At 39.0% G+C, this 26,095-nt stretch overlaps 1 protein-coding gene across 1 annotated transcript; it reads left to right on the top strand.

Moving 5' to 3' along the window:
* The first annotated feature begins 5,494 nt into the window (after positions 1-5,494).
* On the top strand, positions 5,495-25,491 carry CHEK1 (checkpoint kinase 1). The gene is made up of 13 exons (XM_055415927.2): positions 5,495-5,682; positions 6,434-6,518; positions 8,266-8,489; positions 9,581-9,645; positions 9,740-9,809; positions 10,766-10,954; positions 11,364-11,468; positions 13,279-13,374; positions 15,400-15,508; positions 15,686-15,863; positions 16,418-16,549; positions 20,452-20,553; positions 21,955-25,491. Exons 2-13 carry the CDS (start codon positions 6,454-6,456, stop codon positions 22,048-22,050), a joined length of 1,431 nt encoding a protein of 476 aa, XP_055271902.2. The 5' UTR covers positions 5,495-5,682; positions 6,434-6,453; the 3' UTR covers positions 22,051-25,491.
* Positions 25,492-26,095: the final 604 nt, after the last annotated feature.

The raw sequence follows: 26,095 nt of genomic DNA, 5'->3' as shown, positions 1-26,095 counted from the left end.
CCAATTTATGAACTAGCTGCTTCAGTTGTGGGTGAGATTTAGAACTGGGTGAGAATGTTAAGACTTGACTTACTGTATGTAAATACATTACTTGATTCATATACAGAATTCCTCCCTAGTGGAAGAGGTTGTTTTAAGGTGGTTTCTTTTGTTGTTTTTTTTAAACCAGTGGGAGTGATACGAGAGATCATGAGTATTTTCCTCTGTAGGAATGATAACCCTTTATCACTGCACTTGCTGCTCTTATGATTTTAGTTTTGTTACTTTCTAGACTACACGAAGCTATATATATATATATTTTTTAATTACTTGTAATTTCCACTGTTACAATGAACTGAGTGTAAAAAAACATTAATTCTAAAAAGAGACAGCACTGTTTTTGACCCCCCTCAGAGGTACCTAAAGGTTCAGGTACTTTCAACTCTGCTGATTCTCACATTACTTACATCCATATCATTAAATAACTTGCTTTATTTTGCTCTGTGTTGGCTCTTAAATTTTTAGTATCATCTGTTGACTTTCTGGTGTGGAAAATGAGGATTTAGCTCTTTTTCACTATCCTGCTATTCCCATGGACACATCCTTACCATCTCAAGGTTTTATGACATTTATGGTTTAGGTTAACTCAGTAGTTTTTATCTTGAGGCTTTTCACAATGAGACCATGTAGTATACTGCAACAGCTTTTTTTCTTCTGTATAACTTTTGAGGGGAGAGAGGTTTTTCATTTGTGTTTTATACTTGTCACTAATTTCTCCCCAAGTTCTCCTCCATTTGTGCCAGCTTATAGTGTGTTGAGATTCGTTGGGTATGCATTCTTAGAAATGTGTTCTGTTTTGGTGTATTCCAGTTTGGACTTGGTGTCGTGTATCCTTCACTGTCTATTGTGTGTTGATCTCTTGACTTCTTTCTCGATTTATCACCACTACCTTCCTGAAAGAGTGTATGGGAGATAATTTCTTGAGATCTTGAGTGTCTGTTGTCACACTTGAATCATAGGTTGGCTTCGTGTAGGGTCCAGGTTGGGAATAACTTTTCCTTAGAATTATTTTTGAAGGCATTGGCCCATTGTTTTCTGTCTTCCAAATGTTGAGAAATGCAATGATGTTCTGATTCTTAATTTTTTGTATGTGTCCATTCCATCTCATTCCCTCCCCAGAACTTTTCGTATTCTTCCCTTTGTATGTAAAATTTGAAATTTTCCCAATAATGTCTCCAGAAAGCTGGCTGCTTTAAACTTGCAAAAATATTTTTAAAAAATGGAAGGTCAAGTTCTTCAGTCTGAGAAATTTCCTTGAGTTGTTTCTGGATTCCCCCAACTCCCTTTTTCATTCTGAAAAACAAGTTATTTGGATTTTGGACTTCCTGGATTAGTCTTCCAATATTCTTATATTTATTCCTCTGTTTTCTATGTTTATTCTTCCTTCTGGAGATCTCCTAAACTATTTTTCCCTATTTTGTTTCTTTTTTTTCTACTATCATCTCCTATTTTTTAAATATCCAAGAGCTTTTTGTGTTTGAATATTCCTTTGTTTGGACATCTTTCGTAGTGAAGTCCTTTTCCAATTCTTCCTTGTCTGCTCTTTTTAAAAAGAAGGACCCTAAAAAGGTGATTGAAAGGTCTTTTGGGGGTGGAGTAGAGAATTATTGAATGTGGGCTTCATTCTCCTGTGATCTGGCTGAGTTGTTAACATTATGAAGTCCCTGATATTGGTCTCTTTAAATCTTTTCTGTGTAGGTAAGATTTCCTTGAGAAGGCTTTTATGTCCTTGGAAGAATATAAGCCAGGCTGCCAGACTTCTGGGAGTCAAGAGAGGAAAAAAGGCTCAGAGGTTTAACCTTCAGTTCAGTTGCTCGTCGTGTGTGACTCTTTGCAACCCCATGGACTACAGCACGCCAGGCCTTCCTGTCCATCATCAATTCCTGTAGTTTACTCAGACTCATGTCCATTGAGTCGGTGATGCCATCCAACCGTCTCATCCTCTGTTGTCCCCTTCTCCTCCTGCCTTCAATCTTTCCCAGCATCAGGGTCTTTTCCAATGAGTTAGTTCTTTGCATCAGGTGGCCAAAGTATTGGAGTTTCAGCTTCAACACCAGTTCTTCCAATGAATATTCAGGACTGATTTCCTTTAGGATGGACTGGTTGGATCTCCTTGCTGTCCAAGGGACTCTCAAGAGTCTTCTCCAGCACCACAGTTCAAAGCATCAATTCCTCAGTGCTCAGCTTTCTTTATAGTCCAACTCTCACATCCATGCATGACTACTGGAAAGACCATAGCTTTGACTAGACGGACCTTTGTTGGTAAAGTAACGTCTCTGCTTTTTAACATGCTGTCTAGGTTGGTCATAACTTTTCTTCCAAGGAGCAAGCATCTTTTAATTTCATGGCTGCAGTGCTCGCTTCGGCAGCACATATACTAATTTCATGGCTGCAGTCACCATCTGCAGTGATTTTGAAGCACCCCAAAATAAAGTCTGTCACTGTTTCCATTGTTTCTCCATCTGTTTGCCATGAAGTGATGGGACCGGATGCCATGATCTTAGTTTTCTGAATGTTGAGTTTTAGGCCAACTTTTTCACTGTCCTCTTTCACATTCATCAAGAGGCTCATTAGTTCTTCTTCACTTTCTGCCATAAGGGTGGTGTCATCTGCATATCTGAGGTTATTGTTATTTCTCCCAGCAATCTTGATTCCAGTTTGTGCTTCTTCCAGCCCAGCGTTCCTCATGATGTACTCTGCATATAAGTTAAATAAGCAGGGTGACAATATACAGCCTTGATGTACTCCTTTTCCTATTTGGAACCAGTCTGTTGTTCCATGTCCAGTTCTAACTGTTGCTCCCTGATCTGCATACAGATTGCTCAGGAGGCAGGTCAGGTGCTCTGGTATTCCCATCTCTTGAAGAATTTTCCACAGTTTGTTGTGATTCACACAGTCAAAGGCTTTGGCGTGGACAGTAAAGCAGAAGTAGATGTTTTTCTGGAACTCTTGCTTTTTCGATGATTCAGCGAATGTTAGCAATTTGATCTCTGGTCCCTCTTCCTTTTCTAAATTCAGCTTGAACATCTGGGAGTTCACAGTTCATGTACTGTTGAAGCCTGGCTTGGAGAATTTTGAGCGTTACTTTGGTAGCATGTGAGATGAGTGTAGTTGTGTGGTAGTTTGAACATTCTTTGGCATTGCCTTTCTTTGGGATTGGAAAATAACCTGCAGTGCATAAATTTAATCCTTTTGTTTTCAGTTAGGTACCCAAGACTTAACTGGGCCTGATCCTCTGCAGTTTAGATAACCATGTATTTTCCCTCTCAAATATAGGACCTACTTTAGGGAGGGGCAGTTCCTTCCCCACAGAGAAAAGGGAGGAGACCAGGGCTCTGCTTGCTTCATAAATAGTCCTTCACCCACTTTTAGCCCCACCTTTGCCTCATTCACCACCAGGGCTTCCCTGGTGGCTCAGAGGATAAAGTGTCTATCTGCAGTGCTGGAGACCTGGGTCTGATCTCTGGGTTGGGAAGATCCCCTGGAGAAGAAAATGGCAACCCACTCCAGTACTCTTGTCTAGAAAATTCCATGGATGAAGGAACCTGGTGGCTACAGCCCATGGGGTCACCCAGAGTCGGACACGACTGAGCACCTGCACCGCACTTGTGCCTCATTCCGTTTCATGCGTGTGTGCATGTTGTGGGGGGATTGCCACTTCCTACTCCAGGGGGCTCTCCCAACCCGGGGACTGAGCCTGTGTCTGTGTCTCCTGCACCGGCAGGTGGATGCTTTACCACTGGCGCCACCTGCAAAACCCCATTCAATTACATGTTATATAACTAACTCAACTTGAGCCTTTAGGCAATTCCAAGTGGAAGGACTGATGCTAAAGCTGAAACTGCAATACTTTGGCCACCTCATGCGACGAGTTGACTCACTGGAAAAGACTCTGATGCTGGGAAGGGTTGGGGGCGGGAGGAGAAGGGGATGACCGAGAATGAGATGGCTGGATGGCATCACCGACTCAATGGAGGTGAGTTTGAGTGAACTCCAGTAGTTGGTGATGGACAGGGAGGCCTGGCATGCTGTGATTCATGGGGTCACGGAGAGTCGGACACGACTGAGCGACTGAACTGAACTGAAGATGGAATTCATCTTCTTTCATCTATGTTAAAATTTTGTTTTTTCATCTATATTTGTAGGTTATTTCCTTTTAAAAATCAACTTTAAAATAGTAAACTTTATTCCATTCTGAAACCTTACTAAAGTAGTAAATTTTAACAGTAAATATTAAAGTAAATTAATGTAAATATTAAAATATTCCATTAATTTACTTTAATATTTACTGTTAAAATTTACAATTTTAGTAAGGTTTCAGAAAGGAACAGAGCTTTTTGTATCTATTCTCCCATATGCTATCTTTAGCTGATACTCTGCCTGAAATGTGTATACCTCATTTTCTTTCAGGCTAAGATACCTTTACTGTATCCAGACACAAAAAACTGTCAGGCCATCGCTTCATATTATTTATTTGCAACAGGCAGTGTAGACACTAGAGAAAATGGAGTAAAAATCTGGAAAACATATGAAACCTCAAGCATGGTTGCAATTCGGAAGTGTTCTGGCTTGTTTTTTGTCCCTGACTTTTCTTTAAATCCAGTGTGTGCATTTTTGTACATTTATTTTACCAGTATCACAATCAAGAGCTAATTGTGTTAAATGTATGTGGCCTAGTTTTAAGAACTGGAGAACTTGATAATGGCCTTACTTGCGCCTTGAGTTCCTAGTCTTTACTGTCGAGAAGGAGTATCTATTTCATTTTTTCCATATTGTTTTGTTCTCTAGCTAGTCTCTTTCCCATACTTTCCCACCTAAACTGGTTATTCTGCTTTTAAACTATGCATTGTAAAAATGCAGGTTTTTGCTTATACAAAACGCTGTTTTGCCTGTTTCTTACACATTAAAGAGTGGGTAGAACTAAACTATGCAGTTGCCCTTCCTTCAAAAACGTTGAGTTGGAGGTATTGTTTTGGGAGGCACCAAACAAGACAGGCAAAGCTGGTTTTCTTGACATTATCTCAAACCACAAAAGAATACGTTTTCGCACCCGGATGCCTTCCCACCCCATTGCTGCGCGGCCAGTGTTTGATGCTTCTCGCTCACATCACAAAGTTCCTTTCATTCTAAAGAGAATCAATTCTCAACAGCTGTTTCCAGCTTCTAGGCCCCAGTTTTACCTGGGCCAAGCTTTAAAGTCACTGAAGCAGCTCTTATGGCGTGTGATCCTGGCGTGCCAGGCCACGGGGCGAGGTGCTCGGGGTTCGGTGGTGGGCAGCGAGCCCAGCGGTGCCGCTCTCCCCGGGAGCGCGAGGCCGGACAGCGGAGTCACAGGCCGAGTCCCACTTCACGTTTGGAACCGGAGGTCATTCGCAACCTATGCAGTCCGCAGTTCCGAAACCTCTTCGGCCAGGATCTCATCCCGACTCCAGAGTAATAACCCTGGTCCTGCCGGTCTCTGCCGGCACGGAGGAACAGCGCTGGCCCCAGGCGCTGCCAATCTGCAGATCCGCCGGGCCGGGAACGCGCGCCTCTCTGCTTTACGGCAAGGGAGCGCGCGTTTGCGACAATGTGACGCCAGCAAGTTTTGGCGGGAAAAGCCCTGCATTTGGATTCCTGTGGTGGCGGGCAAAGGACGGCCTGGTGAGGAAGGGCGGCCGGTAGAGTGGGAAAGGCGCCCGGAGCTGGAGTTCGGGGACTGCATGATTTAGGCGGGGCACGGCGACAGAACGTTCTCGGTTCCGATCCCAAAGGATCGGAGAGGCTCCCTCGGAGGGGTGGTTTCGGAGGGTGGAGGAGTATGGTGGCGGGGGTCCCCGCTGTACAGGACTGGAGAGAAGCCTCCTCTGCTGGCTGGGAGCCCCCAGGGTTTGGGGCCCGGCGTTCCGCGTGCCACCCAGCCCTTCCTTCCGCTTCTTGGGGCAGTTTGGCCCCGCCCCGGGCTCCTCCTGGCCTTGGGGAGCGGGTAGGGGTGGGAATTGGGAGTGAGCGGGTGGGGAGGAGTGGCTGCGGTCCCCACGGTTATTTCCTCCTCCACTAGCCCCATCCCCTTACTCTGACCCGAGACTTCGCTTCTCACCCGCTTCACCAGTCCCCACCGTACAGCACTGGTCACCAACTCCTCAGCGCTGCTAGTACATTTCCTCTGCCGCCTGGAAAGCGGGGTTCCAGCCTTGGGTTTGCGTGGCAGTGGGGCTTGTGAGTTATCAATCAAATGCGGCAGTTTAGGATACTTGCTCATGCTTTAAAAGACTTGGATAAAATACGGATGATGTGAAACCAGGAGCTGTGATTTATCTTGAGGGAATCACGGCAAGAGGCGGAGCTCAGAGGCTTTAGAAATGATTGAAGCTCGTCCTCACCAACCGTCTTTTCTGGGTTCCTGCTTTTACAGCCGCGGGACTTAGTGGAGTCATGGCAGTGCCCTTTGTAGAAGACTGGGACTTGGTGCAAACCCTGGGAGAAGGTGCCTATGGAGAGTGAGTCTGAGTCCGTTTTACCCTACTTCACACTTGTCTTCAACTGTTTTACCCGCCTTCACACTTCTGTCTCCTTTGAGTACATATTCATTGTTCTGGATTGTTTATTTTAACACTCTGGCGCCCAAAAGAACATATCTTTGCATGCAAATTCCAAAACTTTGGGAAACTGAAGCTACACAATCTTTTGTAAGGGTTAACTCTTTTTTCTTCTTCTTTTTTTGGGGGGTGGGGGGGTAACAAAACAGAGCAAAGCATTTTTTCCCTAAAATTTAGAGATTTCTGAAGTCGGTTTCTCCTCCCAAATATTCTTTCCTGGGGTTTAAACATAGTGGTTAAGTGAGGAAATGAACAGACTCTGTAGCCACATTACTGGCCTTTGTTTTGTGAAGCTTCAGTTCAGTTCAGTCGCTCAGTCGTGTCCGACTCTTTGCGACCCCATGAATCACAGCACGCCAGGCCTCCCTGTCCATCCCCAACTCCCGGAGTTCACTCAAACTCATGTCCATCGAGACGGTGATGCCATCCAGCCATCTCATTCTCTGTCGTCCCCGTCTCCTCCCACCCCCGATCACTCCCAGCATCAGAGTCTTTTCCAGTGAGTCAACTCGATAGGCAAGCTTTTTCTTTTTTGGCTGGTCCTTCCTGCTGGCGGTTAGGTGGACCAGAGATTGAACCAGTGCCCCAAGCAGTAGAAACATGGGTTGGGGCCTTAACCAGGGGACCACCAAGGAAATTCGTAAGTCAGACAGAGAAAGACAAATACTGTATGGTTTCACTTACTAGGTGAAACAAAACAAATCAACAAACGTTACAAAAGAGAAACAGAGTTAAAACAAACAGTTGCCGGAGGGGAGGGTGGTGGGAGGAAGAGAGGAATACTTGTACAAACTTCTAGTTGCAAAATAAGTCTCCAGTATGAAATGTACTATTGGAGAGTATAGTCAGTAATTATGTAATATCTTTGTATGGTAGCATATCCTAACTAGACATACAGTGGTGATCATTTTGAAATGTATAGAAATATCAAATCACTATTTTGTAACAGGAACTAACACAGCATTGTAAGTCAATTATACTTCAAAAACAAACAGACTCATAGAAAAAGAGATGACTTTTGTGGTTATCAGAGCAGGGTGTGGGGGGAGGGGGATTTGGGTGAAGATGGTCAAAAGGTACAGACTTCCAGTTATAAGATAAATAAGTTCTAGGGATGTAATGTACAACATTATTAATATCATTAATACTGCTATATGTTAAACATGAAATTTAAAATAGTAACTAATAGGAGTTCTCATCACAAGGGAAGTAATTTTTTCTATTTTTTAAATTTTTTATCTGTAAAAAATGATAGATTGTCACTAAATTTATTGTGATAATCATTTCAGTGCTTTATGGCAATTATATCTCAGTAAAACTGAAAGAGAAATTAGATGAATACAGCATGTGTATGTGTGATGTGGCCTAGACTTGCTGTTATTCCATTTTTAATTTATCAAGTGTTTATATATTACTTCTGGATGTACAACAAAATGACTTCTTTGGAGCATTAGCTATTATACTTCACATTTCAGAAAGGAGTATTATCTGTTGAGGACATGGCAGAAACCATTCCCATGGTTTCTTCCAGGTGGCGAAAGTAATAAAGGTAAAATAGTTTTGGATGAGTTACATTTAATCTTTTGAAGTTTTAAAGAAATACAGTTCAAATGTCTGGAATATTGTATTTCTTCCTTTTTCTTTTTAGAGTTCAACTTGCTGTGAATAGAAGAACTGAAGAAGCAGTTGCAGTGAAGATTGTGGATATGAAGCGTGCCATAGACTGTCCAGAAAATATTAAGAAAGAGATCTGTATCAATAAAATGTTAAATCATGAGAACGTAGTGAAATTTTACGGTCACAGAAGAGAAGGCAATATCCAGTACCTATTTTTGGAGTACTGCAGTGGGGGAGAACTTTTTGATAGAATAGGTATGGAAAAAATTTCAGATAATTCTTCTGCTAAATACGTTTTTAAATTTGTCTTTTAATCTTGGGGCTTCTGTTTGTTCACTCTCCATTCAGAATTGCTTATGCAATAGTGAAACTGGAGTAAATTTTTTTGTTTTTGCAACTTATGTCAACACTGAATGCATATGTCGAGTCATCAAAGAAATTTTTTCCCAAGTTGTATAAGTGATTTTGGTTGGCATTTCTGTTTTGTAGAGTTTAAGAATGATAAGCTGTGGTTTCTTGGTGCGTGAAGTATTATGCAATGTATTGTATGCCTATGCAGTTTTTTTCTTTTTAGACATTCTAGTCTCATGAAATCGTTGCTTTCATTTACAGATCTGAAATTACAGGTTGTTATATAAGTGAAATAATTGAGAATTTTATAGGATTTATATGTATATATTAAGTACTGTTTTTGCTACTCGAGATCAAAAGTCTTGATATTAAAGAGTACTGAGAAGTACATAAAATGTATTCTGTGGACCTAAATTTATTATTTAGATATATTGTATTAATAGTTAAAAAGTGATTATTAGAATCTCCAAAAAAATGTATCTAAGAAAAGAATTGAGTATAAAAGAAATCAATTCACAGACATGCATGGCTTTGTGGTGTGAGAAATTATATGAAATTTAAATTTGTTGTTAAATATTTAGGAAATCAGCTTAGATTTGCCTAGGCTTCCACTTTGACAATTACATTTCAGGAGTAGAAAAAATATTGACATAGCATTTAGAAGAAATTAGGGGTGAATTTGAAGGATATCAAGTAAATAAAAAGTAGTACAAGTCGGGGCTTTCAAGGTATATTTCCTTCTTGATTTGGGTTATATTTTGTTATTCTCTAATATTCCTGTGATGTTAACTTATTTTTGCCACTTAACAGTTGGGGAAATGTGAGTTGTTAGCAATATATGTATTAGTGGACTTCAGAATCATTTCATTGTTAAGCATTAGATCCTATTTGCAAAAGTACAGTCATAGATATTTAACTTTAGAATTAGGAAACTATGTGGTTGATGCCTGACTATATTTACCTGATAAACTAACTTTCACAATTAATTCTTATAGAACCAGACATAGGCATGCCTGAACAAGATGCTCAGAGGTTCTTCCATCAACTTATGGCAGGGGTGGTAGGTACAGTGGTCTCTTTTCCTTTTATTTAAAATTAGTCTTAGTGAAATAAGTTACTCATTTCTGGTATGCTTCCCTCTGCTTCTGTTTTAGGTTTATCTGCATGGTATTGGAATAACTCACAGGGATATTAAACCCGAAAATCTGCTATTGGATGAAAGGGGTAAGTTTAGCATTTTGTCACTGCTACCAAAATCATTTTAATACAGCCATACAAAGGCAGGATCAAGGCTTTTGTGTTACTGAAATTTCAGGGCAGCTTCTTAATTTGCCACTCAGTTACGATAAATGTTCAGTTAGTATAGCTAAGGTGAAAGTTCTGCCTACAGTTTGTGTGTCTTAAAGGTGGGAAGTTAGAGAGGATATTTGCTCTTCTTATTTGTTTTTTGTACAGAGTTCCTCCTCTTTTTATAAACATAGCCACCTTGATGAGAAGCTCTGGAGGTTTGTGGACCTTGAGTTTCTGTGTGTCTTTATATGCTTCCTTCCAGCCAGCTGGGTTTTTATATCTCTGAGAACGTTGTGCCTAGAGTATTATTGGTACCTCCTGCCTCTGCACAGCCGGATGAGGACATGGCTCTGCTCTCAGTGTTTAAATGCTCTTTTCTAGAAGAACCTTTTGACTCCAGGATCTTCCTCTAACCTGGTCCATGCTGTTTGTATATTGACAGTATTTGTCTTAAGTTAGTAGAAGCCATGAGGTCTTTTTCTAGTTTTAGTTATATGATGTCTTTTATTTCTTCTTCATTACAATTTATTTTTGATCACTTTAAGGTAGAAAAGTTCCACAAATCTAAAATAACACCAGCAGTTTTCCAGTAAACCTTGACTCCTTTAAGTATTTGTGTGTGTGCGAAGTTGCTCAGTTGGGTCTGACTCTTTGTGACTCCATGGACTGTAGCCTGCTAGGCTCCTCTGTCCATGGGATTCTCCAGGTGAGAACACCGGAGTGGGTTGCCATTTCCTCCTCCAGGGCTCTTCCGTACTCAGGGACTGAACCCCAGTCTCGTGCATTGGCAGGTGTATTCTTTTGCCATCACACCACCTGGGAAGCCCCTTTAAATATACCTATTTACAAAAGATTCTTATTCGGTGCCATCCTTTTTTCCTTTGACTTAGATAACCTCAAAATCTCTGACTTTGGCTTGGCAACCGTGTTTCGGCATAATAACCGGGAGCGTTTGTTGAACAAGATGTGTGGTACTTTACCATATGTTGCTCCAGAACTTCTAAAGAGAAAAGAATTTCATGCAGAGCCAGTTGATGTTTGGTCCTGTGGAATAGTACTTACTGCAATGTTGGCTGGAGGTAAGAGCTGTTTAATCATGATAAAATTCCTGTCCTTTGGAAAGCCAGGTTTCCTGTACCAAAATAAATGAAATAAATCAAGGAGGTCCATATTTATGTGATAGTATTTTAATATTAACCTATTTATAACTAAGTTGGAACTTTTAATCCCAAACATTTTAAAAAATGATTTATGTATAGCTATTAAACAAAATATCACAGTAGCTCTCTCAAAATTATGTGAATACTTTTGGAAATAGTAAGAAGTGGATTATCTATCTTAGAAGTGTCTTTTTTAAAATTTCTTAAACCATATTTAATTAATTTGAAGAAAACTTTTAATGGATTTGTGTCACTGATTATTTTCCCTTAAAATCGTTAGGATAAAATGATTTGAACATTCAGAAAACCAATCTTGTTTCCTTTTTAGAATTGCCGTGGGACCAGCCTAGTGATAGTTGTCAGGAATATTGTGACTGGAAAGAAAAGAAAACATACCTCAACCCTTGGAAAAAAATTGATTCCGCTCCTCTAGGTAACTGGGTTATCTTGATATAAAGTACTGATTTCCTGGATAATGAAGCCTAGTGCTGTTGAATTTTTTTCTTACATAGTTTTTTCTTTTTTACTTTTAATTCATTATGTAAATAATACATGATCTTTGTAGATAAAGTAGAAAAATAATAAATAAAATATTAAAAATCCAACCCTATAATTCTAATACTCAGAAATAGCTTCCTTTAATATTTTGATATCTGCTTCTGTGTTTTGTAGTAGAAAATATGTAAGTATATATGTTTGTTACATATGTATATTATTTATAAGTATATTTGTTTTCACAAAAAAGATGACATCACACTATACATGTTATTTTGTAAACTTTGTGTTGGTGTGTGTGTCAATGCTAAGTGAACACTTTTTCATGACTATACTTGTAAGTATTCTTCATCACTGATTTTAAAAGCTGTGATGGTATTCTGCTATATGGACATGCCTTACTATACTTCTCTAGTTCACCTTTTTAGAGATTCATAATTTTTTCTAATTTTTCACTGTTGTGAAAGAGATATGATGATTATCCATATACCTTAATCTTTGTACATACATCTCAGTTATTTAAAGTGAAACCCCAGAAGTGAAATTGCAGTGTCAAAGATGTATACAGTGTTTAATTATTATGGTTTACTTTGCCAAATTATTTTCCAGAAAGTTTGCACCATTTCATCACAGTCAACCTAGTTTATATTTAAGCTATTTTTTGGCTACACCTTGAGGCATATGGGTCTTTGTTTTCCCACTAGGGAATGAACCTGTACCCTTGCAGTGTAATCAGAGAGTCTTAATCACTGGACCACCAGGCAAGCCCCTCCCTTAAACATTTTTCTTTTTGACTAATCTAATAGGCCTACCTATAAGAAATATATTCTGACTTTAAAATTTTTATTTTAAATTTAGTATCAATGAAGTTCTACATCCATTATGGATTTATTAGCTTTTTTGTCTATTTTTGTGGACTTGTCTACTTTGCTCATTTTTGGTAGGAAGTTTTTCCTTTTATTCTATATGAAGTTTTTAAGAAAATATTAGTTCATTATATCATTTTGACAGTTTGTCATGTATTTTTACTCTGTTATGCTATTTTAACATACAGAAGTTTCATATTTTATTTATTTAAATCTAGTATCTTGTCCTTTTTGATTTCTGACTACATTGTCATGTTTGGAAAGGTCTTTTCTACCCTCAACAGTAGAAAAAAATTACCTATGTTTTGATGGCTTTTGTTTTGTTTTCCATTTAAATCTTTGGTCCATTAGAAGATTCTTTTGGTGTTGGGGGATGTATGAATTCTTTATCAATAAAATTAAGGTCTTAGGATGATGGTTGCTTTTATTACTGTCTCTTAAAAAGTTATTGGAAAGTAAATTTTCATTATAAAATTGTGTGAATGAGAACTTAATATGACATGTTAGAACAGTGAAGTTTGATATTGAAAATGGATGAGTTTTTTTTTTTTAATCTTTGTGTAAATAGGGATTTTCTTTTTTTTTTTTATTTTAGTATCTTTGTGTAAATATCATCAAGTGGAGAGAAACATTTTCACCTGACTCTTGTTCTATTTGCAGATAACTGAGAGTCTGATCTGGGAAGAATATTCAAAGATATAGACAGTAGCAAGGAATAATTGCATGAAATTCAAGCAAAAATTTAGTAGCTTTGTTTTCTCTTTCCCAGAAGTAATATTTGGACATAAGGAGAACAATAGAGATTGTGTTTTACACCACAAGCTATAGGCTTTTCTAATCTGCATGACTCTTGTAAATGTTGTCTTAATATTTTGTTTTCAGCTCTGCTACATAAAATCTTAGTTGAGAACCCGTCAGTAAGGATTACCATCCCAGACATCAAGAAAGACAGATGGTACAACAAACCACTCAAGAAAGGTAATATGCTTAAAATACAAGTGTTTTTTTTTTTCTGTGAAAGAAAAGGTACTTGTAAAGTCAGCATAAGTCAACAACACAGGATAGCTGTGGTCTCTGCCCTCATGGAGATGATACCATCTAGTACAAAAAACAGGAATATAAAAAGTAATTTTTAGGTCATTAATAATTATAAAGTAGAAAATCAGGGTACTGTAGCTAAGAATTTGACCAAGTCTTTTTTTTTTTAACCTTTTTATTTTGTATTGGAGTATAGCTGATTAACAATGTGGTGATAGTTTCAGGTGAACAGCGAAGGGGTTCAGCCATACATATACATGTATCCATTCTCCCCCAAACTCCCCTCCCACCCATTCTGCCACGTTACACTGAGCAGAGTTCTCTGAGCTATACAGTAGTTGACCTAATCTTAGACAGAGAATGCTTACCTTGCTGAGGAAATAACATTAAACCTAAGATTTGAAGATTAAAGGCGAGCTAGCCAGATGAGTTGGAGCAGGCAATGGCACCCCACTCCAGTACTCTTGCCTGGAAAATCCCATGGGCGGAGGAGCCTGGTAGGCTGCAGTGCATGGGGTCACTAAGAGTCGGACACGACTGAGTGACTTCACTTTCACTTTTCACTTTCACGCATTGGAGAAGGAAATGGCGACCCACTCCAGTGTTCTTGCCTAGAGAATCCCAGGGATGGGGGATCCTGGTGGGCTGCCATCTATGGAGTCGCACAGAGTCGGACATGACTGAAGCGACTTAGCAGCAGCAGCAGCATAGCCTGTTAGGGGTGAGGATCCAGTGGAAGGGAGTAGCCATGAATTTACAGTGGCATCATATTCTTTATAATGATTATTTTCCATAAAGCTTTTCCAAGTGAGTGATAGCTTAAGGTGAACGATCTCAAATTCGTGATCTTCTAAGATTTAACTTTGGGACCAGGGACGAGCCTTGATCACTCAAGAGCTTTTGTATAGCAGAGTTTTATTAAAGTGAAAAGGGACTGAGAAAGCTTCTGACATAGACATTAGAAGGGGGATGGAGAATGCCGCGCCCCTCCTCCCAGCCAGCTAGTCTTATCAAGGCCTTATCAAGGCCCACTCCCACAACATACATCTTAAATTAATAAGATTAGAACGAACAGTAGAAAGATCTTACCACCCACCCCCATAATACACATTTTAAGATGACAGGATTAGTCCTTATTAAGGAGAAACATGTCTTTGAGCAAGGTTGCTGCTGCTGCTGCTGCTAAGTCACTTCAGTCGTGTCCGACTCTGTGTGACCCCATAGACAGAAGCCCACCAGGCTCCCCCGTCCCAGGGATTCTCCAGGCAAGAACACTGGAGTGGGTTGCCATTTCCTTCTCCAATGTGTGAAAGTGAAAAGGGAAAGTGAAGTCGCGCAGTCATGTCTGACTCGTAGCGACCCCATGGACTGCAGCCTACCAGGCTCCTCTGTCCATGGGATTTTCTAGGCAAGAGTACTGGAGTGGCTTGCCATTGCCTTACATTGTTATATTGACTGAGACAAAGCAATGTAGAAAGAAGGTTTGACCTTTTCTCCTTGAGAGCCCCAGACCCTTTTCTCCTCCTCAGAAACCTTGGACTTATCAACCTACCTAGGAATTGACTCGGGAGCAAAGAAGGTTGAGTAGAGCAGATTCATAACATTCATTGTCATTATCACAAATGATTTTTTATTTTAAAAGGTTTTGATCCTGTTGCTGGGTCTCTCAGTCTTCATAGAACATTGTTCTGTTACCAAAAATGGTACCATTAAAATGACTATCTTAACATTGACACCGTGCCCTTGGGACATACTTATAGGTCAAGATTTATGAAATGTGTAGTTTGCACAGTTTGACAAGTGAGTCCGAGTCAGAAGTTCCTAACCACATTTCTCATAAAATCATGTAGGAAGAGCCACTATCTATCATATAAGTATTTTGTGTTTAAGAAATGAATTAGGTAAGGTTTTGCTTCTTCAAGTTGCCAACTGGGAAAGCATTTGTATTTATGTTCTCTTTTTTAGGGGCAAAGAGGCCCCGGGCTACTTCCAGTGGTGTATCAGAGTCTCCTGGTGGATTCTCTAAACATATTCAATCCAACTTGGACTTCTCTCCAGTAAACTGTGCTTCTAGGTAAGGTCGGTTAATAATTAATAAAAGATCAAGTAGTTGTTGGATATAATAGTCCCCATGAAAAATAACCCATGTACATAATGTTTTCTTAAGATGAATGTAATGGTAACGCCATATAAGAAAGGCCTAAAGAACTTTATTTAAAGGTATATTTTTCTCTATATCATAATGCCTCAGTGAAGAAAGTGTGAAGTACTCCAGTTCTCAGCCAGAACCACGGACAGGCCTTTCCTTATGGGACACCAGCCCTTCATACATTGACAAACTGGTACAAGGGATCAGCTTTTCCCAGCCCACTTGTCCTGATCACATGCTTCTGAATAGTCAATTGCTTGGCACTCCAGGATCCTCACAGGTAAAGGAATTTAGTTCCTCAAGTAGATAATGGCAACTCTATTTTTTATTGTCTTAAAGTCTTTTTTTGTTGATCTAAGAAATACAGTATTAACACTTGATACAGATTTTTTTTTTTTTGACATGGAGGAGAGAATTAGGGGAGACTTTTTTTTTCCTAATGTTTATTTATTTGGCTGAATTGGGTTTCAGTTGTGGCACACAAGATCTTCAATCCCTGACCTGGGATCAAACCTGGGCCCGTTGCATTGAGAGCGCAGAGTCTTAGCCACTGGACCACCAGAGAAATCCCAAGATTCAAGACTTTTTTTTCTCTTTTTTTAGCCACATCATGGCATGTGATTCTTAGTTCCTTAACCAGGGATTGAACCCTGGCCCCTGGTACTGGAACCAGAGTCCTGACTCCTGGGCTGCCAGGGAATTCCCTAGGGGAGACACTTATGTATAAGAATCTGAAGTCAAAAAAAAAGAATTTTCAGGCCAAATAGCTATAGTATCATTACTTTTGGTGGTAAATCTGATAATTTATTCAGCTTTCCTCTATTTGACTTATAGAACCCCTGGCAGCGCTTAGTCAAAAGAATGACACGATTTTTTACCAAATTGGATGCAGACAAATCTTATCAATGCCTGAAAGAAACTTGTGAGAAATTGGGCTATCAGTGGAAGAAAAGTTGTATGAATCAGGTATGTTTTATTGATTTTTGTTAGATCTTTTCCTGAAAAAAATTTAAAATATTTGAGTAAAAAAAGATCTATCATTCTATGGTTGATTCATGTTGATATTTGGTAGAAATCAATGCAATACTGTAAAGCAATTATCCTTCAATTAAAAATAAATTTAAAAGTGCTATCATTTTATGTATATATCAAAAATATAAACTAATTAGTTTAATTTGAAAAAGAAACCATTGAAATGTAAGTACAATGTTTTTTTTAAGAACTAGTATTTCTTAAAAGAAGACTTCTTTAAATGCTAAGAGATTCAACTCTTACTTTCTTTAAAACTATGCATTATACTTAAATTGTAACAGCAATGAGCTTCCTTCTGTGAAAGATGGATCCATTAACAATTCCATGCTTCCTCCATCTTCCCTGCTCCCAATTGCCGATTTTTGTTGTTTACATTGTTATAGCATATTTATAATATTGATATTCTGATCTGTCTTTGCTGCTACTGCTAAGTCACTTCAGTCGTGTCCGACTCTGTGTGACCCCATAGACGGAAGCCCACCAGGCTCCCCCATCCCTGGGATTCTCCAGGCAAGAACACTGGAGTGGGTTGCCATTTCCTTCTCCAATGTGTGAAAGTGAAGTCGCTCAGTCGTGTCCGACCCCTAGCGACCCCATGGACTAGCACCACACAAAATTTGGTGACATTTGATGTGGGAGTTATGACCCAAGGGTGACCTAAGATTTAACCTTTAACCTGAAAGACCACTATTTGCTACAATCAGTAACTGAGGAACTATGAAAAGGGAAAGCTGAAGAAACCCATTCAACAATTTAACAAACTGACTTCTGAGTAAGGAGAGGGGAAAGGATTAGAGTTCAAGAGAAAACTAAGATAACATGTATAACTTGCTCAACAATGCAGAAACACAGAACACAATTTCAAGGTTTCTAGACCAGGAACCTGAAAAAAACCCCAAAACCAAAGTCTGCATACAGGGTCTCTAAGAGAACTTTAAGAAGGCAACATGGCTTTGGTTCCAATGATGGTCCAGTCAACAGCCCAACACTGCAGGGGCCTGTCTTTAGGCTTTTCAAAAGTCTTAATATTGTGAAAAACAAAGAGAAAGGAATATTTTGCATTAAAGGAGACTAAAGAGGCTTGATAATGGATTTAAAGAAAAAGCTACAAATGATGTTATTAGAACAACTGGGAAAATTTGAATATGAGTTTTATGTTAGATAATGTTTTTGTATCAGCATCAGATTTCTTTGGTGTGATCATAATACTGTGGTTTGTAAGAGAATGTCTGCAGGAAACACATGGTAAAGTGTGTGTAATTTATAACTTAGTTTAAAAACTAAAAAAAAAAGACAATCATGTAAAAAAGAAGTAAACATGCTTATCTAGGTTTATAAGGCCAACAGATGTTTGTGGTTATTTATTGTAGGATTCTTTCAGTTTTTCTGTAGATTTGTAAACTTTCAAAATTAAAAGTTAGGGGAAAATGTTACTATGAGGAAACCTGAAGCCAGCCTGAGTATCCTGTCACTTATATAGATACCTTACTTTTTTTTTTTTAGGTAGATTTATTGAGATAAAGCTCACATGATATAAAAATCATCACTTTAACCATATTAAAGTGTACAATTTAGTGGTTTTAAGTATGTCACAGGATTGTGGAGTTATCACCATTTAAATCTAGAACTTCCCACTGCCCCCCAAATAAACTCTGTACCAATTAGCAGTCATTCTTCGTTCCTTCCTCCCTGTCAACCACTAATATACTTTCTGTGGATTACCTATTTCTGGGCATTTCATATAAATGGAATCATATAGTATATGACCCTTTGTGTTTGTCTTCTTTTACTTAACATAGTATTTTCAAGGTTAGTTCGTGTTGTAGCATTTATCAATACTTTATTCCTTTTAATGGGTGAATGATAGCCCATTATGTGAATAGACTGTTTTGTGTAACCATTTATCTATTGATGGACATTTGGGATGATGTATCTACTTTTTGGCTGTTACGAATAATGCTGCTGTGAGCATTCAGGTTTCTGTGTGAACACAGATGTTTTACTTTGCAAGGGCCATCACAACAAAATACACAGACTAGGAGGTATTTATTTGTTTATTTACAGAAATTTTTTTTCCTACAGTTCTAGACACTGAAGTCTAAGACCAAGGTTCTGGCAGGGCTGGTTTCCTCTGGAACCTTGGCTGTTATATGGCTACCCTCTTGCTGTCTCCTCCTATGCTTTGTCCTCTCTGCACACATCCCCTGTATCTGTCACTTTCTGTATCCTGATTTCCTTTCCTAATGAAGACACCAGTCAGATTGGATTAGAGCCCTCTGAATGGTCTCCTTTGAACTTAGTCACCTCTAAATTAAAAGACACTTGCTCCTTGGAAGAAAAGCAATGACAAGCCTAGACAGCATGTTAAAAAGCAGAGACATTATTTTGCCAACAAAGGTCTGTATAGTCAAAGCTATGGTTTTTCCAGTAGTCATGTACGAATGTGAGAGCTGGACCATAAAGAAGGTTAAGCACCAAAGACTTGATGCCTTTGAACTGTGGTGGTGCAGAAGATTCTTGAGGGTCCCTTAGACAACAGGGAGGTCAAACCAGTCAATCCTAAAGGAAATCAACCCTGAATATTCATTGGAAGGACTGATGCTGAAGCTGCAGCTCCAATATTTTGGCCACTTGATGCAAAGCCAACTTATTGGTAAAGACCCTGATGCTGTGAAAGATTGAAGGCAGGAGAAGGGGACGACAGAGGATGAGATGGCTGGATGGCATCACCAAGTCAATGGACATGAATTTGAGCAAACTCTGGGAGATGGTGAAGGACAGGGAGGCCTGGTGTGCTACAGTCCCTGGGGTTGCAGAGAGTTGGACGTGACTGAGCAACTGAACAATGATAACGACTACCTCATTAGAGAGGTCTTATCCCCAAAACAGTCACATTCTGAGGCATTGGGAATTAGGGCTTCAACATCTGGATTTTGAGGGGACACAGTTTCAGTCCAGAAGATGTTTTCAATTTCTTTGGTATATATCTGTGATCACAATTGCTGGGCATACAATAACTCTTGTGTTTATCTTTTGAGGAACTGCCAAATGGTTTTTCAAAGCAGTGGCACCATTTTACATTCCTACCAGGCATGTCTGAGGGTTCCAATTTCTCTTCATCCTTATCAACACTTGTTATCGTCTCTTTTTAATGAAAGCCCTCCCTGTGTGAGGTGGGAATTATTAAAAATGTTTTTGTACTTTGGCTGGGCTTAGCTAGACAAATCTGCTGATCTTAACTTGGGCTTATCCATCCACCTGAAGTTGATGGCTTTTCTGTGCCTGGTGGTCCAAGACAGCCTCATCCACCTTTGGGGTCTTGGTGCTGGCTGTTGGCTGGGCCTTTCTTTTTATGTCAGTCTTCTAGCCTGTGCTTCTAAAACACTGGAAGTGGAAGTTGAAAGACCTCTTAAAACCTTCACCATCTTCTGATCCCCGTTGTACCTTTTTTACCCAAAAACTTAGCCTCTCTTTTTCTTTCTTCTGTTTTAATAATCTTGTTTTCCCTCTCATTCTGGTTTCATTCTCTTCGATTGTTTCTTCTTTCAGTTGTATTTTGATAAAACACTAAATTTCTTTTGTTGCTAAGCATTCACATAGACTCAGTCCCCAATGATGGCGCTGCATCCTGTTTACAGGTCGGTCTGGGTGGACACACACGTACCCGTCGGGAGAGAAAAGTCCTGGAAGGAATGGGTTGTTCGGCGGCACTGCTCCTATTGTAGAAGCTTTTCTCAAATTTGCATCCCAGTAGTATCACTGAACTGAGATTATAGTTTTTATTTAGAGTATTTTCTACCCACACATATGCTTTAACCTTACTTTTATTGTCTTAGGTTACTGTATCAACAACTGATAGAAGAAACAATAAGCTGATTTTCAAAGTGAATCTGGTAGAAATGGATGAGAAGATCTTAGTTGACTTCCGGCTTTCTAAGGTATATAGATTAGCACATTTTTTAAGAGAGAAAACTTTGTTTTATTATTTTTGAAGAAGTATTACATGTTCATTTTAGAAATTTTAAAAACACTTAAGTGTAAAGAAGAAAGTAAGAATCAAGTTTAATTTTATCATCCATAGAGAACAGATTAATTTTTGATACTGTATTAGAGTAACCTTACTATTATTTGTAATACATGCTATATGGAAATACTCTTATGTGGAGATTATTTTTACTGGCATTATATTTTAGATATATGTTAACTTTTTTTTTTAATTTACTATTATGAACATTTGTTCTTGTCATTATCTATTCTTGCAAAACAGTTTTTCAAATAACATTCCTTATTATAAAAGTTTTTTTTTGTATAGTCTGTAAATAACAAAATAAAAAGTCATAAGTTATTTTTATCTTTAATTACCTTTGACATTTTGTAGCATTTTAAGCTTTTTCTTATTGAATTTGTATATAGTATTTTTCATGAAAATTGTGATTTGTCAAAACGTTTGCACATTATAGTTAATGAACCTTTATCTGTTACAAGCTACTTTGTGGTTCATACTCATATACAAAGTTTTATTCACATTTCTGATTCTTTCTTTAGAAATTAGTGGTTCTGAGGTTATAGTTTTAAAGCCCTTGATACATAAGACCAAAATAGCATTTTCTCTGTTTCCTGAAATGGGCTCTTCCAGGCTCTAAACGAGGCTGGGAGAGTTGGTCACTTTCTTTATATTGGCAGCTTGCTACAATACTATTGTCCAGATGCTTGGTATGGAATTAAGGTCCTAGAGCAGTGAAATCCTTCTCATAACTGAATCACTGACTTTGTTGCCACAGTGTTTTGGCAAGACTTAAGTGTAGTTGTGTAGCTTATTTTTAGTTTATAAACTCCCAGTGCCTATGAAAAACAGTGACCTAGGTCAAGAGCTGTCAACAATTGAAATGAACAAAATGCCGTTGGTTTCTGCTCTCTGGGCCCAGTGTAATGGGCCCAAAGTCAAGTCAAAATTATTTATGTAGCCATTTCTTCTATGTGGGCTTTCCTTGTAGCTCAGCTGGTAAAGAATCTGCCTGCAATACGGGAGACCTGGGTTTAATCCCTGGGTTGGGAAGATCCCTTGCAGAAGGGAATGGCTACCCACTCCAGTACTCTTGCCTGGAGAATTCCATGGACTGTATACTCCACGGGGTCACAAAGAGTTGGATACAGCTGACCGACTCTCACTTTCACTTTTCTTCCATGAAGGTGTTTTGTCTTTGTAAGAGGACCTGAAGATGAGGGTAGCTGGACATATCTGTGGATGTTTGTCTCTACGTACCACTAAAGAAAGTTTGATTTTATGGCATAGTCTTTTTTTTTTTTAACGTGAGTTTTGGATATTATTTCTAATATAGGGTGATGGATTGGAATTCAAGAGACACTTCCTGAAGATCAAAGGGAAGCTGAGTGATGTTGTGAGCAGCCAGAAGGTTTGGCTTCCTGTCACATGATAGACCCACTGGTTCTGGGATTACTGGTGAATATAGTGCTGCTGTGTGGACGTTATTCTTCCTAGAGAAGATTATCTATTCTGCAAACTGCAAACAATAGTCCCTGAAGAGTTGTCTTCCCTCTAGCCAAACATTTTCCAATTCTTTTGTATATTCTTCATACAAATAATAATCTGTATCTTAACTGTAAGTGAAACTTTGGGGAAAGGGTGGATAGAACTCACTTAGATATTCCTTCATTTGCATTTAGCATCTGAATTGAGACCCGCCTGGTGGAAACCATGCTCTGGGGTTACATGAATTTACCAGCTTTTATACCAATATAATGAAAAATGATAACTCTTCCCATTCTACCAGAACATTTGGTTCCATCCAAAAAGTACATATTTCCTGCACATTGACTTAATCACATGGATAAATTAGTTAGAAACCCAAAAACTTTGTTATTTGTGGGACAGTAAATTTATCAGTCAGTGAAGTGAAGCCAGCTTCAAAATGTATACCCCAAGATTTGTACTTAAAAGGGCCTGACCAGGTACATAAAGCTGTTTTTGAACAATAATTAAAATTGCAAGTAGGTATTTTTCTTCTGGTATAGTTAATATGTATGATTGGTCTCTCAAATAGAAGTTGAGCATAAACTCTAGTGCTTAACTATCTTTACTTGGAATTACTGTTGCACATTTTAAATATTATTCTATATTATTTTCTACTTTCACAGCCATATTTTAATTCTTTATTACAGAAATAAATTCTATATTGAAAATGAATAGCTAACTCTGTAAACTCATTGGTGACTGAACTTCTAGATAGTGAGGAATGAAAGAGGCTGGGGATGTAAGGAAGTAATGGAAATTGATCTGATTCCTGGCTTTTTTCACCTGTTAATTTTTTTAAGATCTTATTCTTTCAATGAAATTTATATTAACATTTGAATGTGTTAGATTGGGTCCCAGTATTCCCGTTTCTTGGTGATTTATAAAAATTAGCCAGTTATTCTAGTCTGAAGCCAAGAACGTGAAACTTTATAGAGTTTATCATATATTGTATATCTTGGTAAATGGTATTGTGGTGTAGCTATCATTTTTCTGGTAGTCGTGTACAGATGTGAGAGCTGGACCATGAGGAAGACTGAGCACCGAAGAATTGATGCTTTCGAACTGTGGTGTTGGAGGAGACTCTTGAGAGTCCCTTGGACTGCAAGGAGATCCAACCAGTCCATCATAAAGGAAATCAGTCCTGAATATTCATTGGAGGACTGATGCTGAAGCTGAAACTCCAATACTTTGGCCACCTGATGCGAAGCACCAACTCATTGGAAAAGACCCTGATGCTGGGAAAGATTGAAGGCAAGAGAAGGGGACGACAGAGGATGAGATGGTTGGATGGCATCACTGATTCAATGGACATGCGTTTGAGCAAACTCTGGGAGATTGTGAAGGACAGGGAGGCCTGGCGAGCTGCAGTCCATGGGGTCAAAAAGAGTCAGACATGAGTGACTGAGCAGCAACAACAACCCACAGGAGGAATAAATTTAAACCTATGGGCAACTTCTAAGAATTAAGCCAGTGCATTCTCAAATAAGAAATTTTGTTCTTGAGAATTGTCAGCCAGGGGATTCTCTGGCGGTCCAGTGGTTCAGACTCCGAGCTTCCACTGCTGGGAGCAAGGGTTTGATCCCTGGTTGGGGAACTAAATTCCCATATGCCACACTGCATGGCCAAAAGAATAAAAGAAGAGAGAGAATTGTCAGCCAACCATTGGTAACTCTCATAAACAAAGTTGTCCCTGGCTTTGACCTCTCCCCTGAACTCCAGTATTTTATAGCCATGGTCTGCCTGACATTTCCCCTTGACTAATAGTCATCTCCTGACCAAATATAACTTTTGATCCCTGTCCTCCAACCTACTCCTCCCTAGTTCCCCCCACCTCAATAAATGCCACATTTAGCCCCCTAGTTTTTTAAGCCAAAACTCTAGAAATCATCCTTGATATGGTTTTCATACTCTGAATTCAGTTCAGCAGCTCCTATTTAATTCAGCAAATATGTACAAAATAGGGCTTCGCAGGTGGCGCTACTGGTAAAGAACCTGCCTGCCAATGCAGGAGACATAAGAGACTCAAGTTCAATCCCTGGGTTGGGAAGATCCCGTGGAGGAGGGCATGGCAACCCATTCCAGTATACTTGCTTGGAAAATCCCATGGACAGAGGAGTCTGGTGGGCTGCAGTCCACAGGGTCACAGAGACACAACTGAGCCACTGAACAACACATGTACTCCCATTCTGTGACTTATTTCACACTTCATATAAGATTGTAGTTTTAATGTAGTTCAATTAAGACTTTCCTCTGTCTAGCAATTTTTGTTTCCTACTTAAACACTCATTCCCTACTTAAAGATCATGAAGATTTTCTTTTATGTTATCTTCCAAAAGCTTTATAGTTTTGGCTTTCACCTTTAGATCTATGATTTACCCGAAAATGATTTTTGTGTATAATAGGAGGTCAGGTAGCATTTTTCTCCATATGGCTATCTAATTAATTTAGCACTGGTGAAAAGATTATCCTTTCCCCATGGGTCTTCACTGATATCCATCCATTGTTCAGATTTCCAGTTCTTACTTTTTACAGTTTTTTGAATCAGGATCGAAATAAAATCCATACTAGAAACTGACTGATGTCTAAGTTGCTTTTGGTTGTAAGTTCCCCCGTTGTTCTCCCTCTAATTTTTTTTCTCCTTGTAATTTATTGGTAGAAGTGAACCCAGCTGGTTTACTGTCTAATTCTTAGTCTGAATTTGCATCACTGTGGTTCAGTTTCTACATGTTTTGGTTCAGTTTCTACATGTTTCAACTGCCCTTTGTGTTTTCTGTAAATAGAGACATTTGGACTTCTCTGTTGGCTCAGATGGTAAAGAATCTGCCTGCAGGGAACGAGACCCAGATTTGATCCTGGGTCAGGAAGATCCCCTGGAGAAGGAAATCTCCCTTCCCCAAGAATACCCACTTCAGTATTCTTGCCTGGAGATTTCCATTGACAGGAGCCTGGCGGGCTACAGGCCATGGGATCAGTAAGAGCCAGATACGACCAACACTTTCACTTTTTACTTTCACGATACTAGTCCTGTGTCAATTTTATGTGCTGCATGTGCGTGCTAAGTCACTTTAGTCGTGTCTGACTCTGTGATCCCTTGGACTGTAACCAGCCTGGTTCCTCTGTCTATGGGGATTCTCCAGGCAAGAATACTGGGGTGGGTTGCTGTGCCCTCCAGGGGAATCTTCCCGACCCAGGGACCGAACCTGGGTCTCCTGTCTCCTGCATCGGCGGGCAAGCTTTTTACCACTAGCGCCACCTGGGAAGCCGCTACGTGTTGCATAAGAATTTATGCATATAAGTATTTAAAATCATGCATTTCTCTAGGTTTCACTGTATTTAATGCCACAAATTTTCATGTGTTGTATTTTTGTTACCTGGCTCAAATTTTTTTTCTAATTATTATTTATTTTTTGACTCATGGATCATTTAGAATTGTGTTTTTGTGTTCCCAGACCGTTGGGAGTCTGTTTATTCATATGACTATAATTTCCTTTAGATTCTTTACCCGCTTTTAAATTAATTTTTAAATTTTGTATTCATTTATCTTTAAGCATGATTGACTTGTATTCTATTATTTTCAGGTGTTCAACATAGTGATTTGATATTTTTCTTAGATTTTTTTTATGTGGACCATTTTAAAGTCTCTATTGAATTTGTTAGAGTATTGCTTCTGTTGTTTATGTTCTGTGTTTTTGACCATGAGGCATGTGTGATCTTAGCTCCCCTACCAGGGATGGATCCTTCACTCTCTGCATTGGAAGGTGAAGTCTTCACCATTAGACTTCCAGAGAAGTCCCTGGTATTTTTTATACATTACAAAATGATCACACAATAAGTCTAGTTAACATCTGTTACCATACCAAGTTGCTACAGTATTGTTCACTGTGTTTCCTATGCTGTACATTATATTCCCCTGGCTTCTTTTGTCCCTGGAAGTTTGTACCTCTTAA

This window comes from Moschus berezovskii, chromosome 25, assembly GCF_049115385.1.
Source record: "Moschus berezovskii isolate FMDL1 chromosome 25, NW_MosBer_1.0, whole genome shotgun sequence".
In the NCBI taxonomy this organism is placed as follows: Eukaryota; Metazoa; Chordata; class Mammalia; order Artiodactyla; family Moschidae; genus Moschus; species Moschus berezovskii.
Note: the sequence above shows the minus strand (reverse complement) of the source record. Positions and strands in the feature narration are given on the sequence as shown.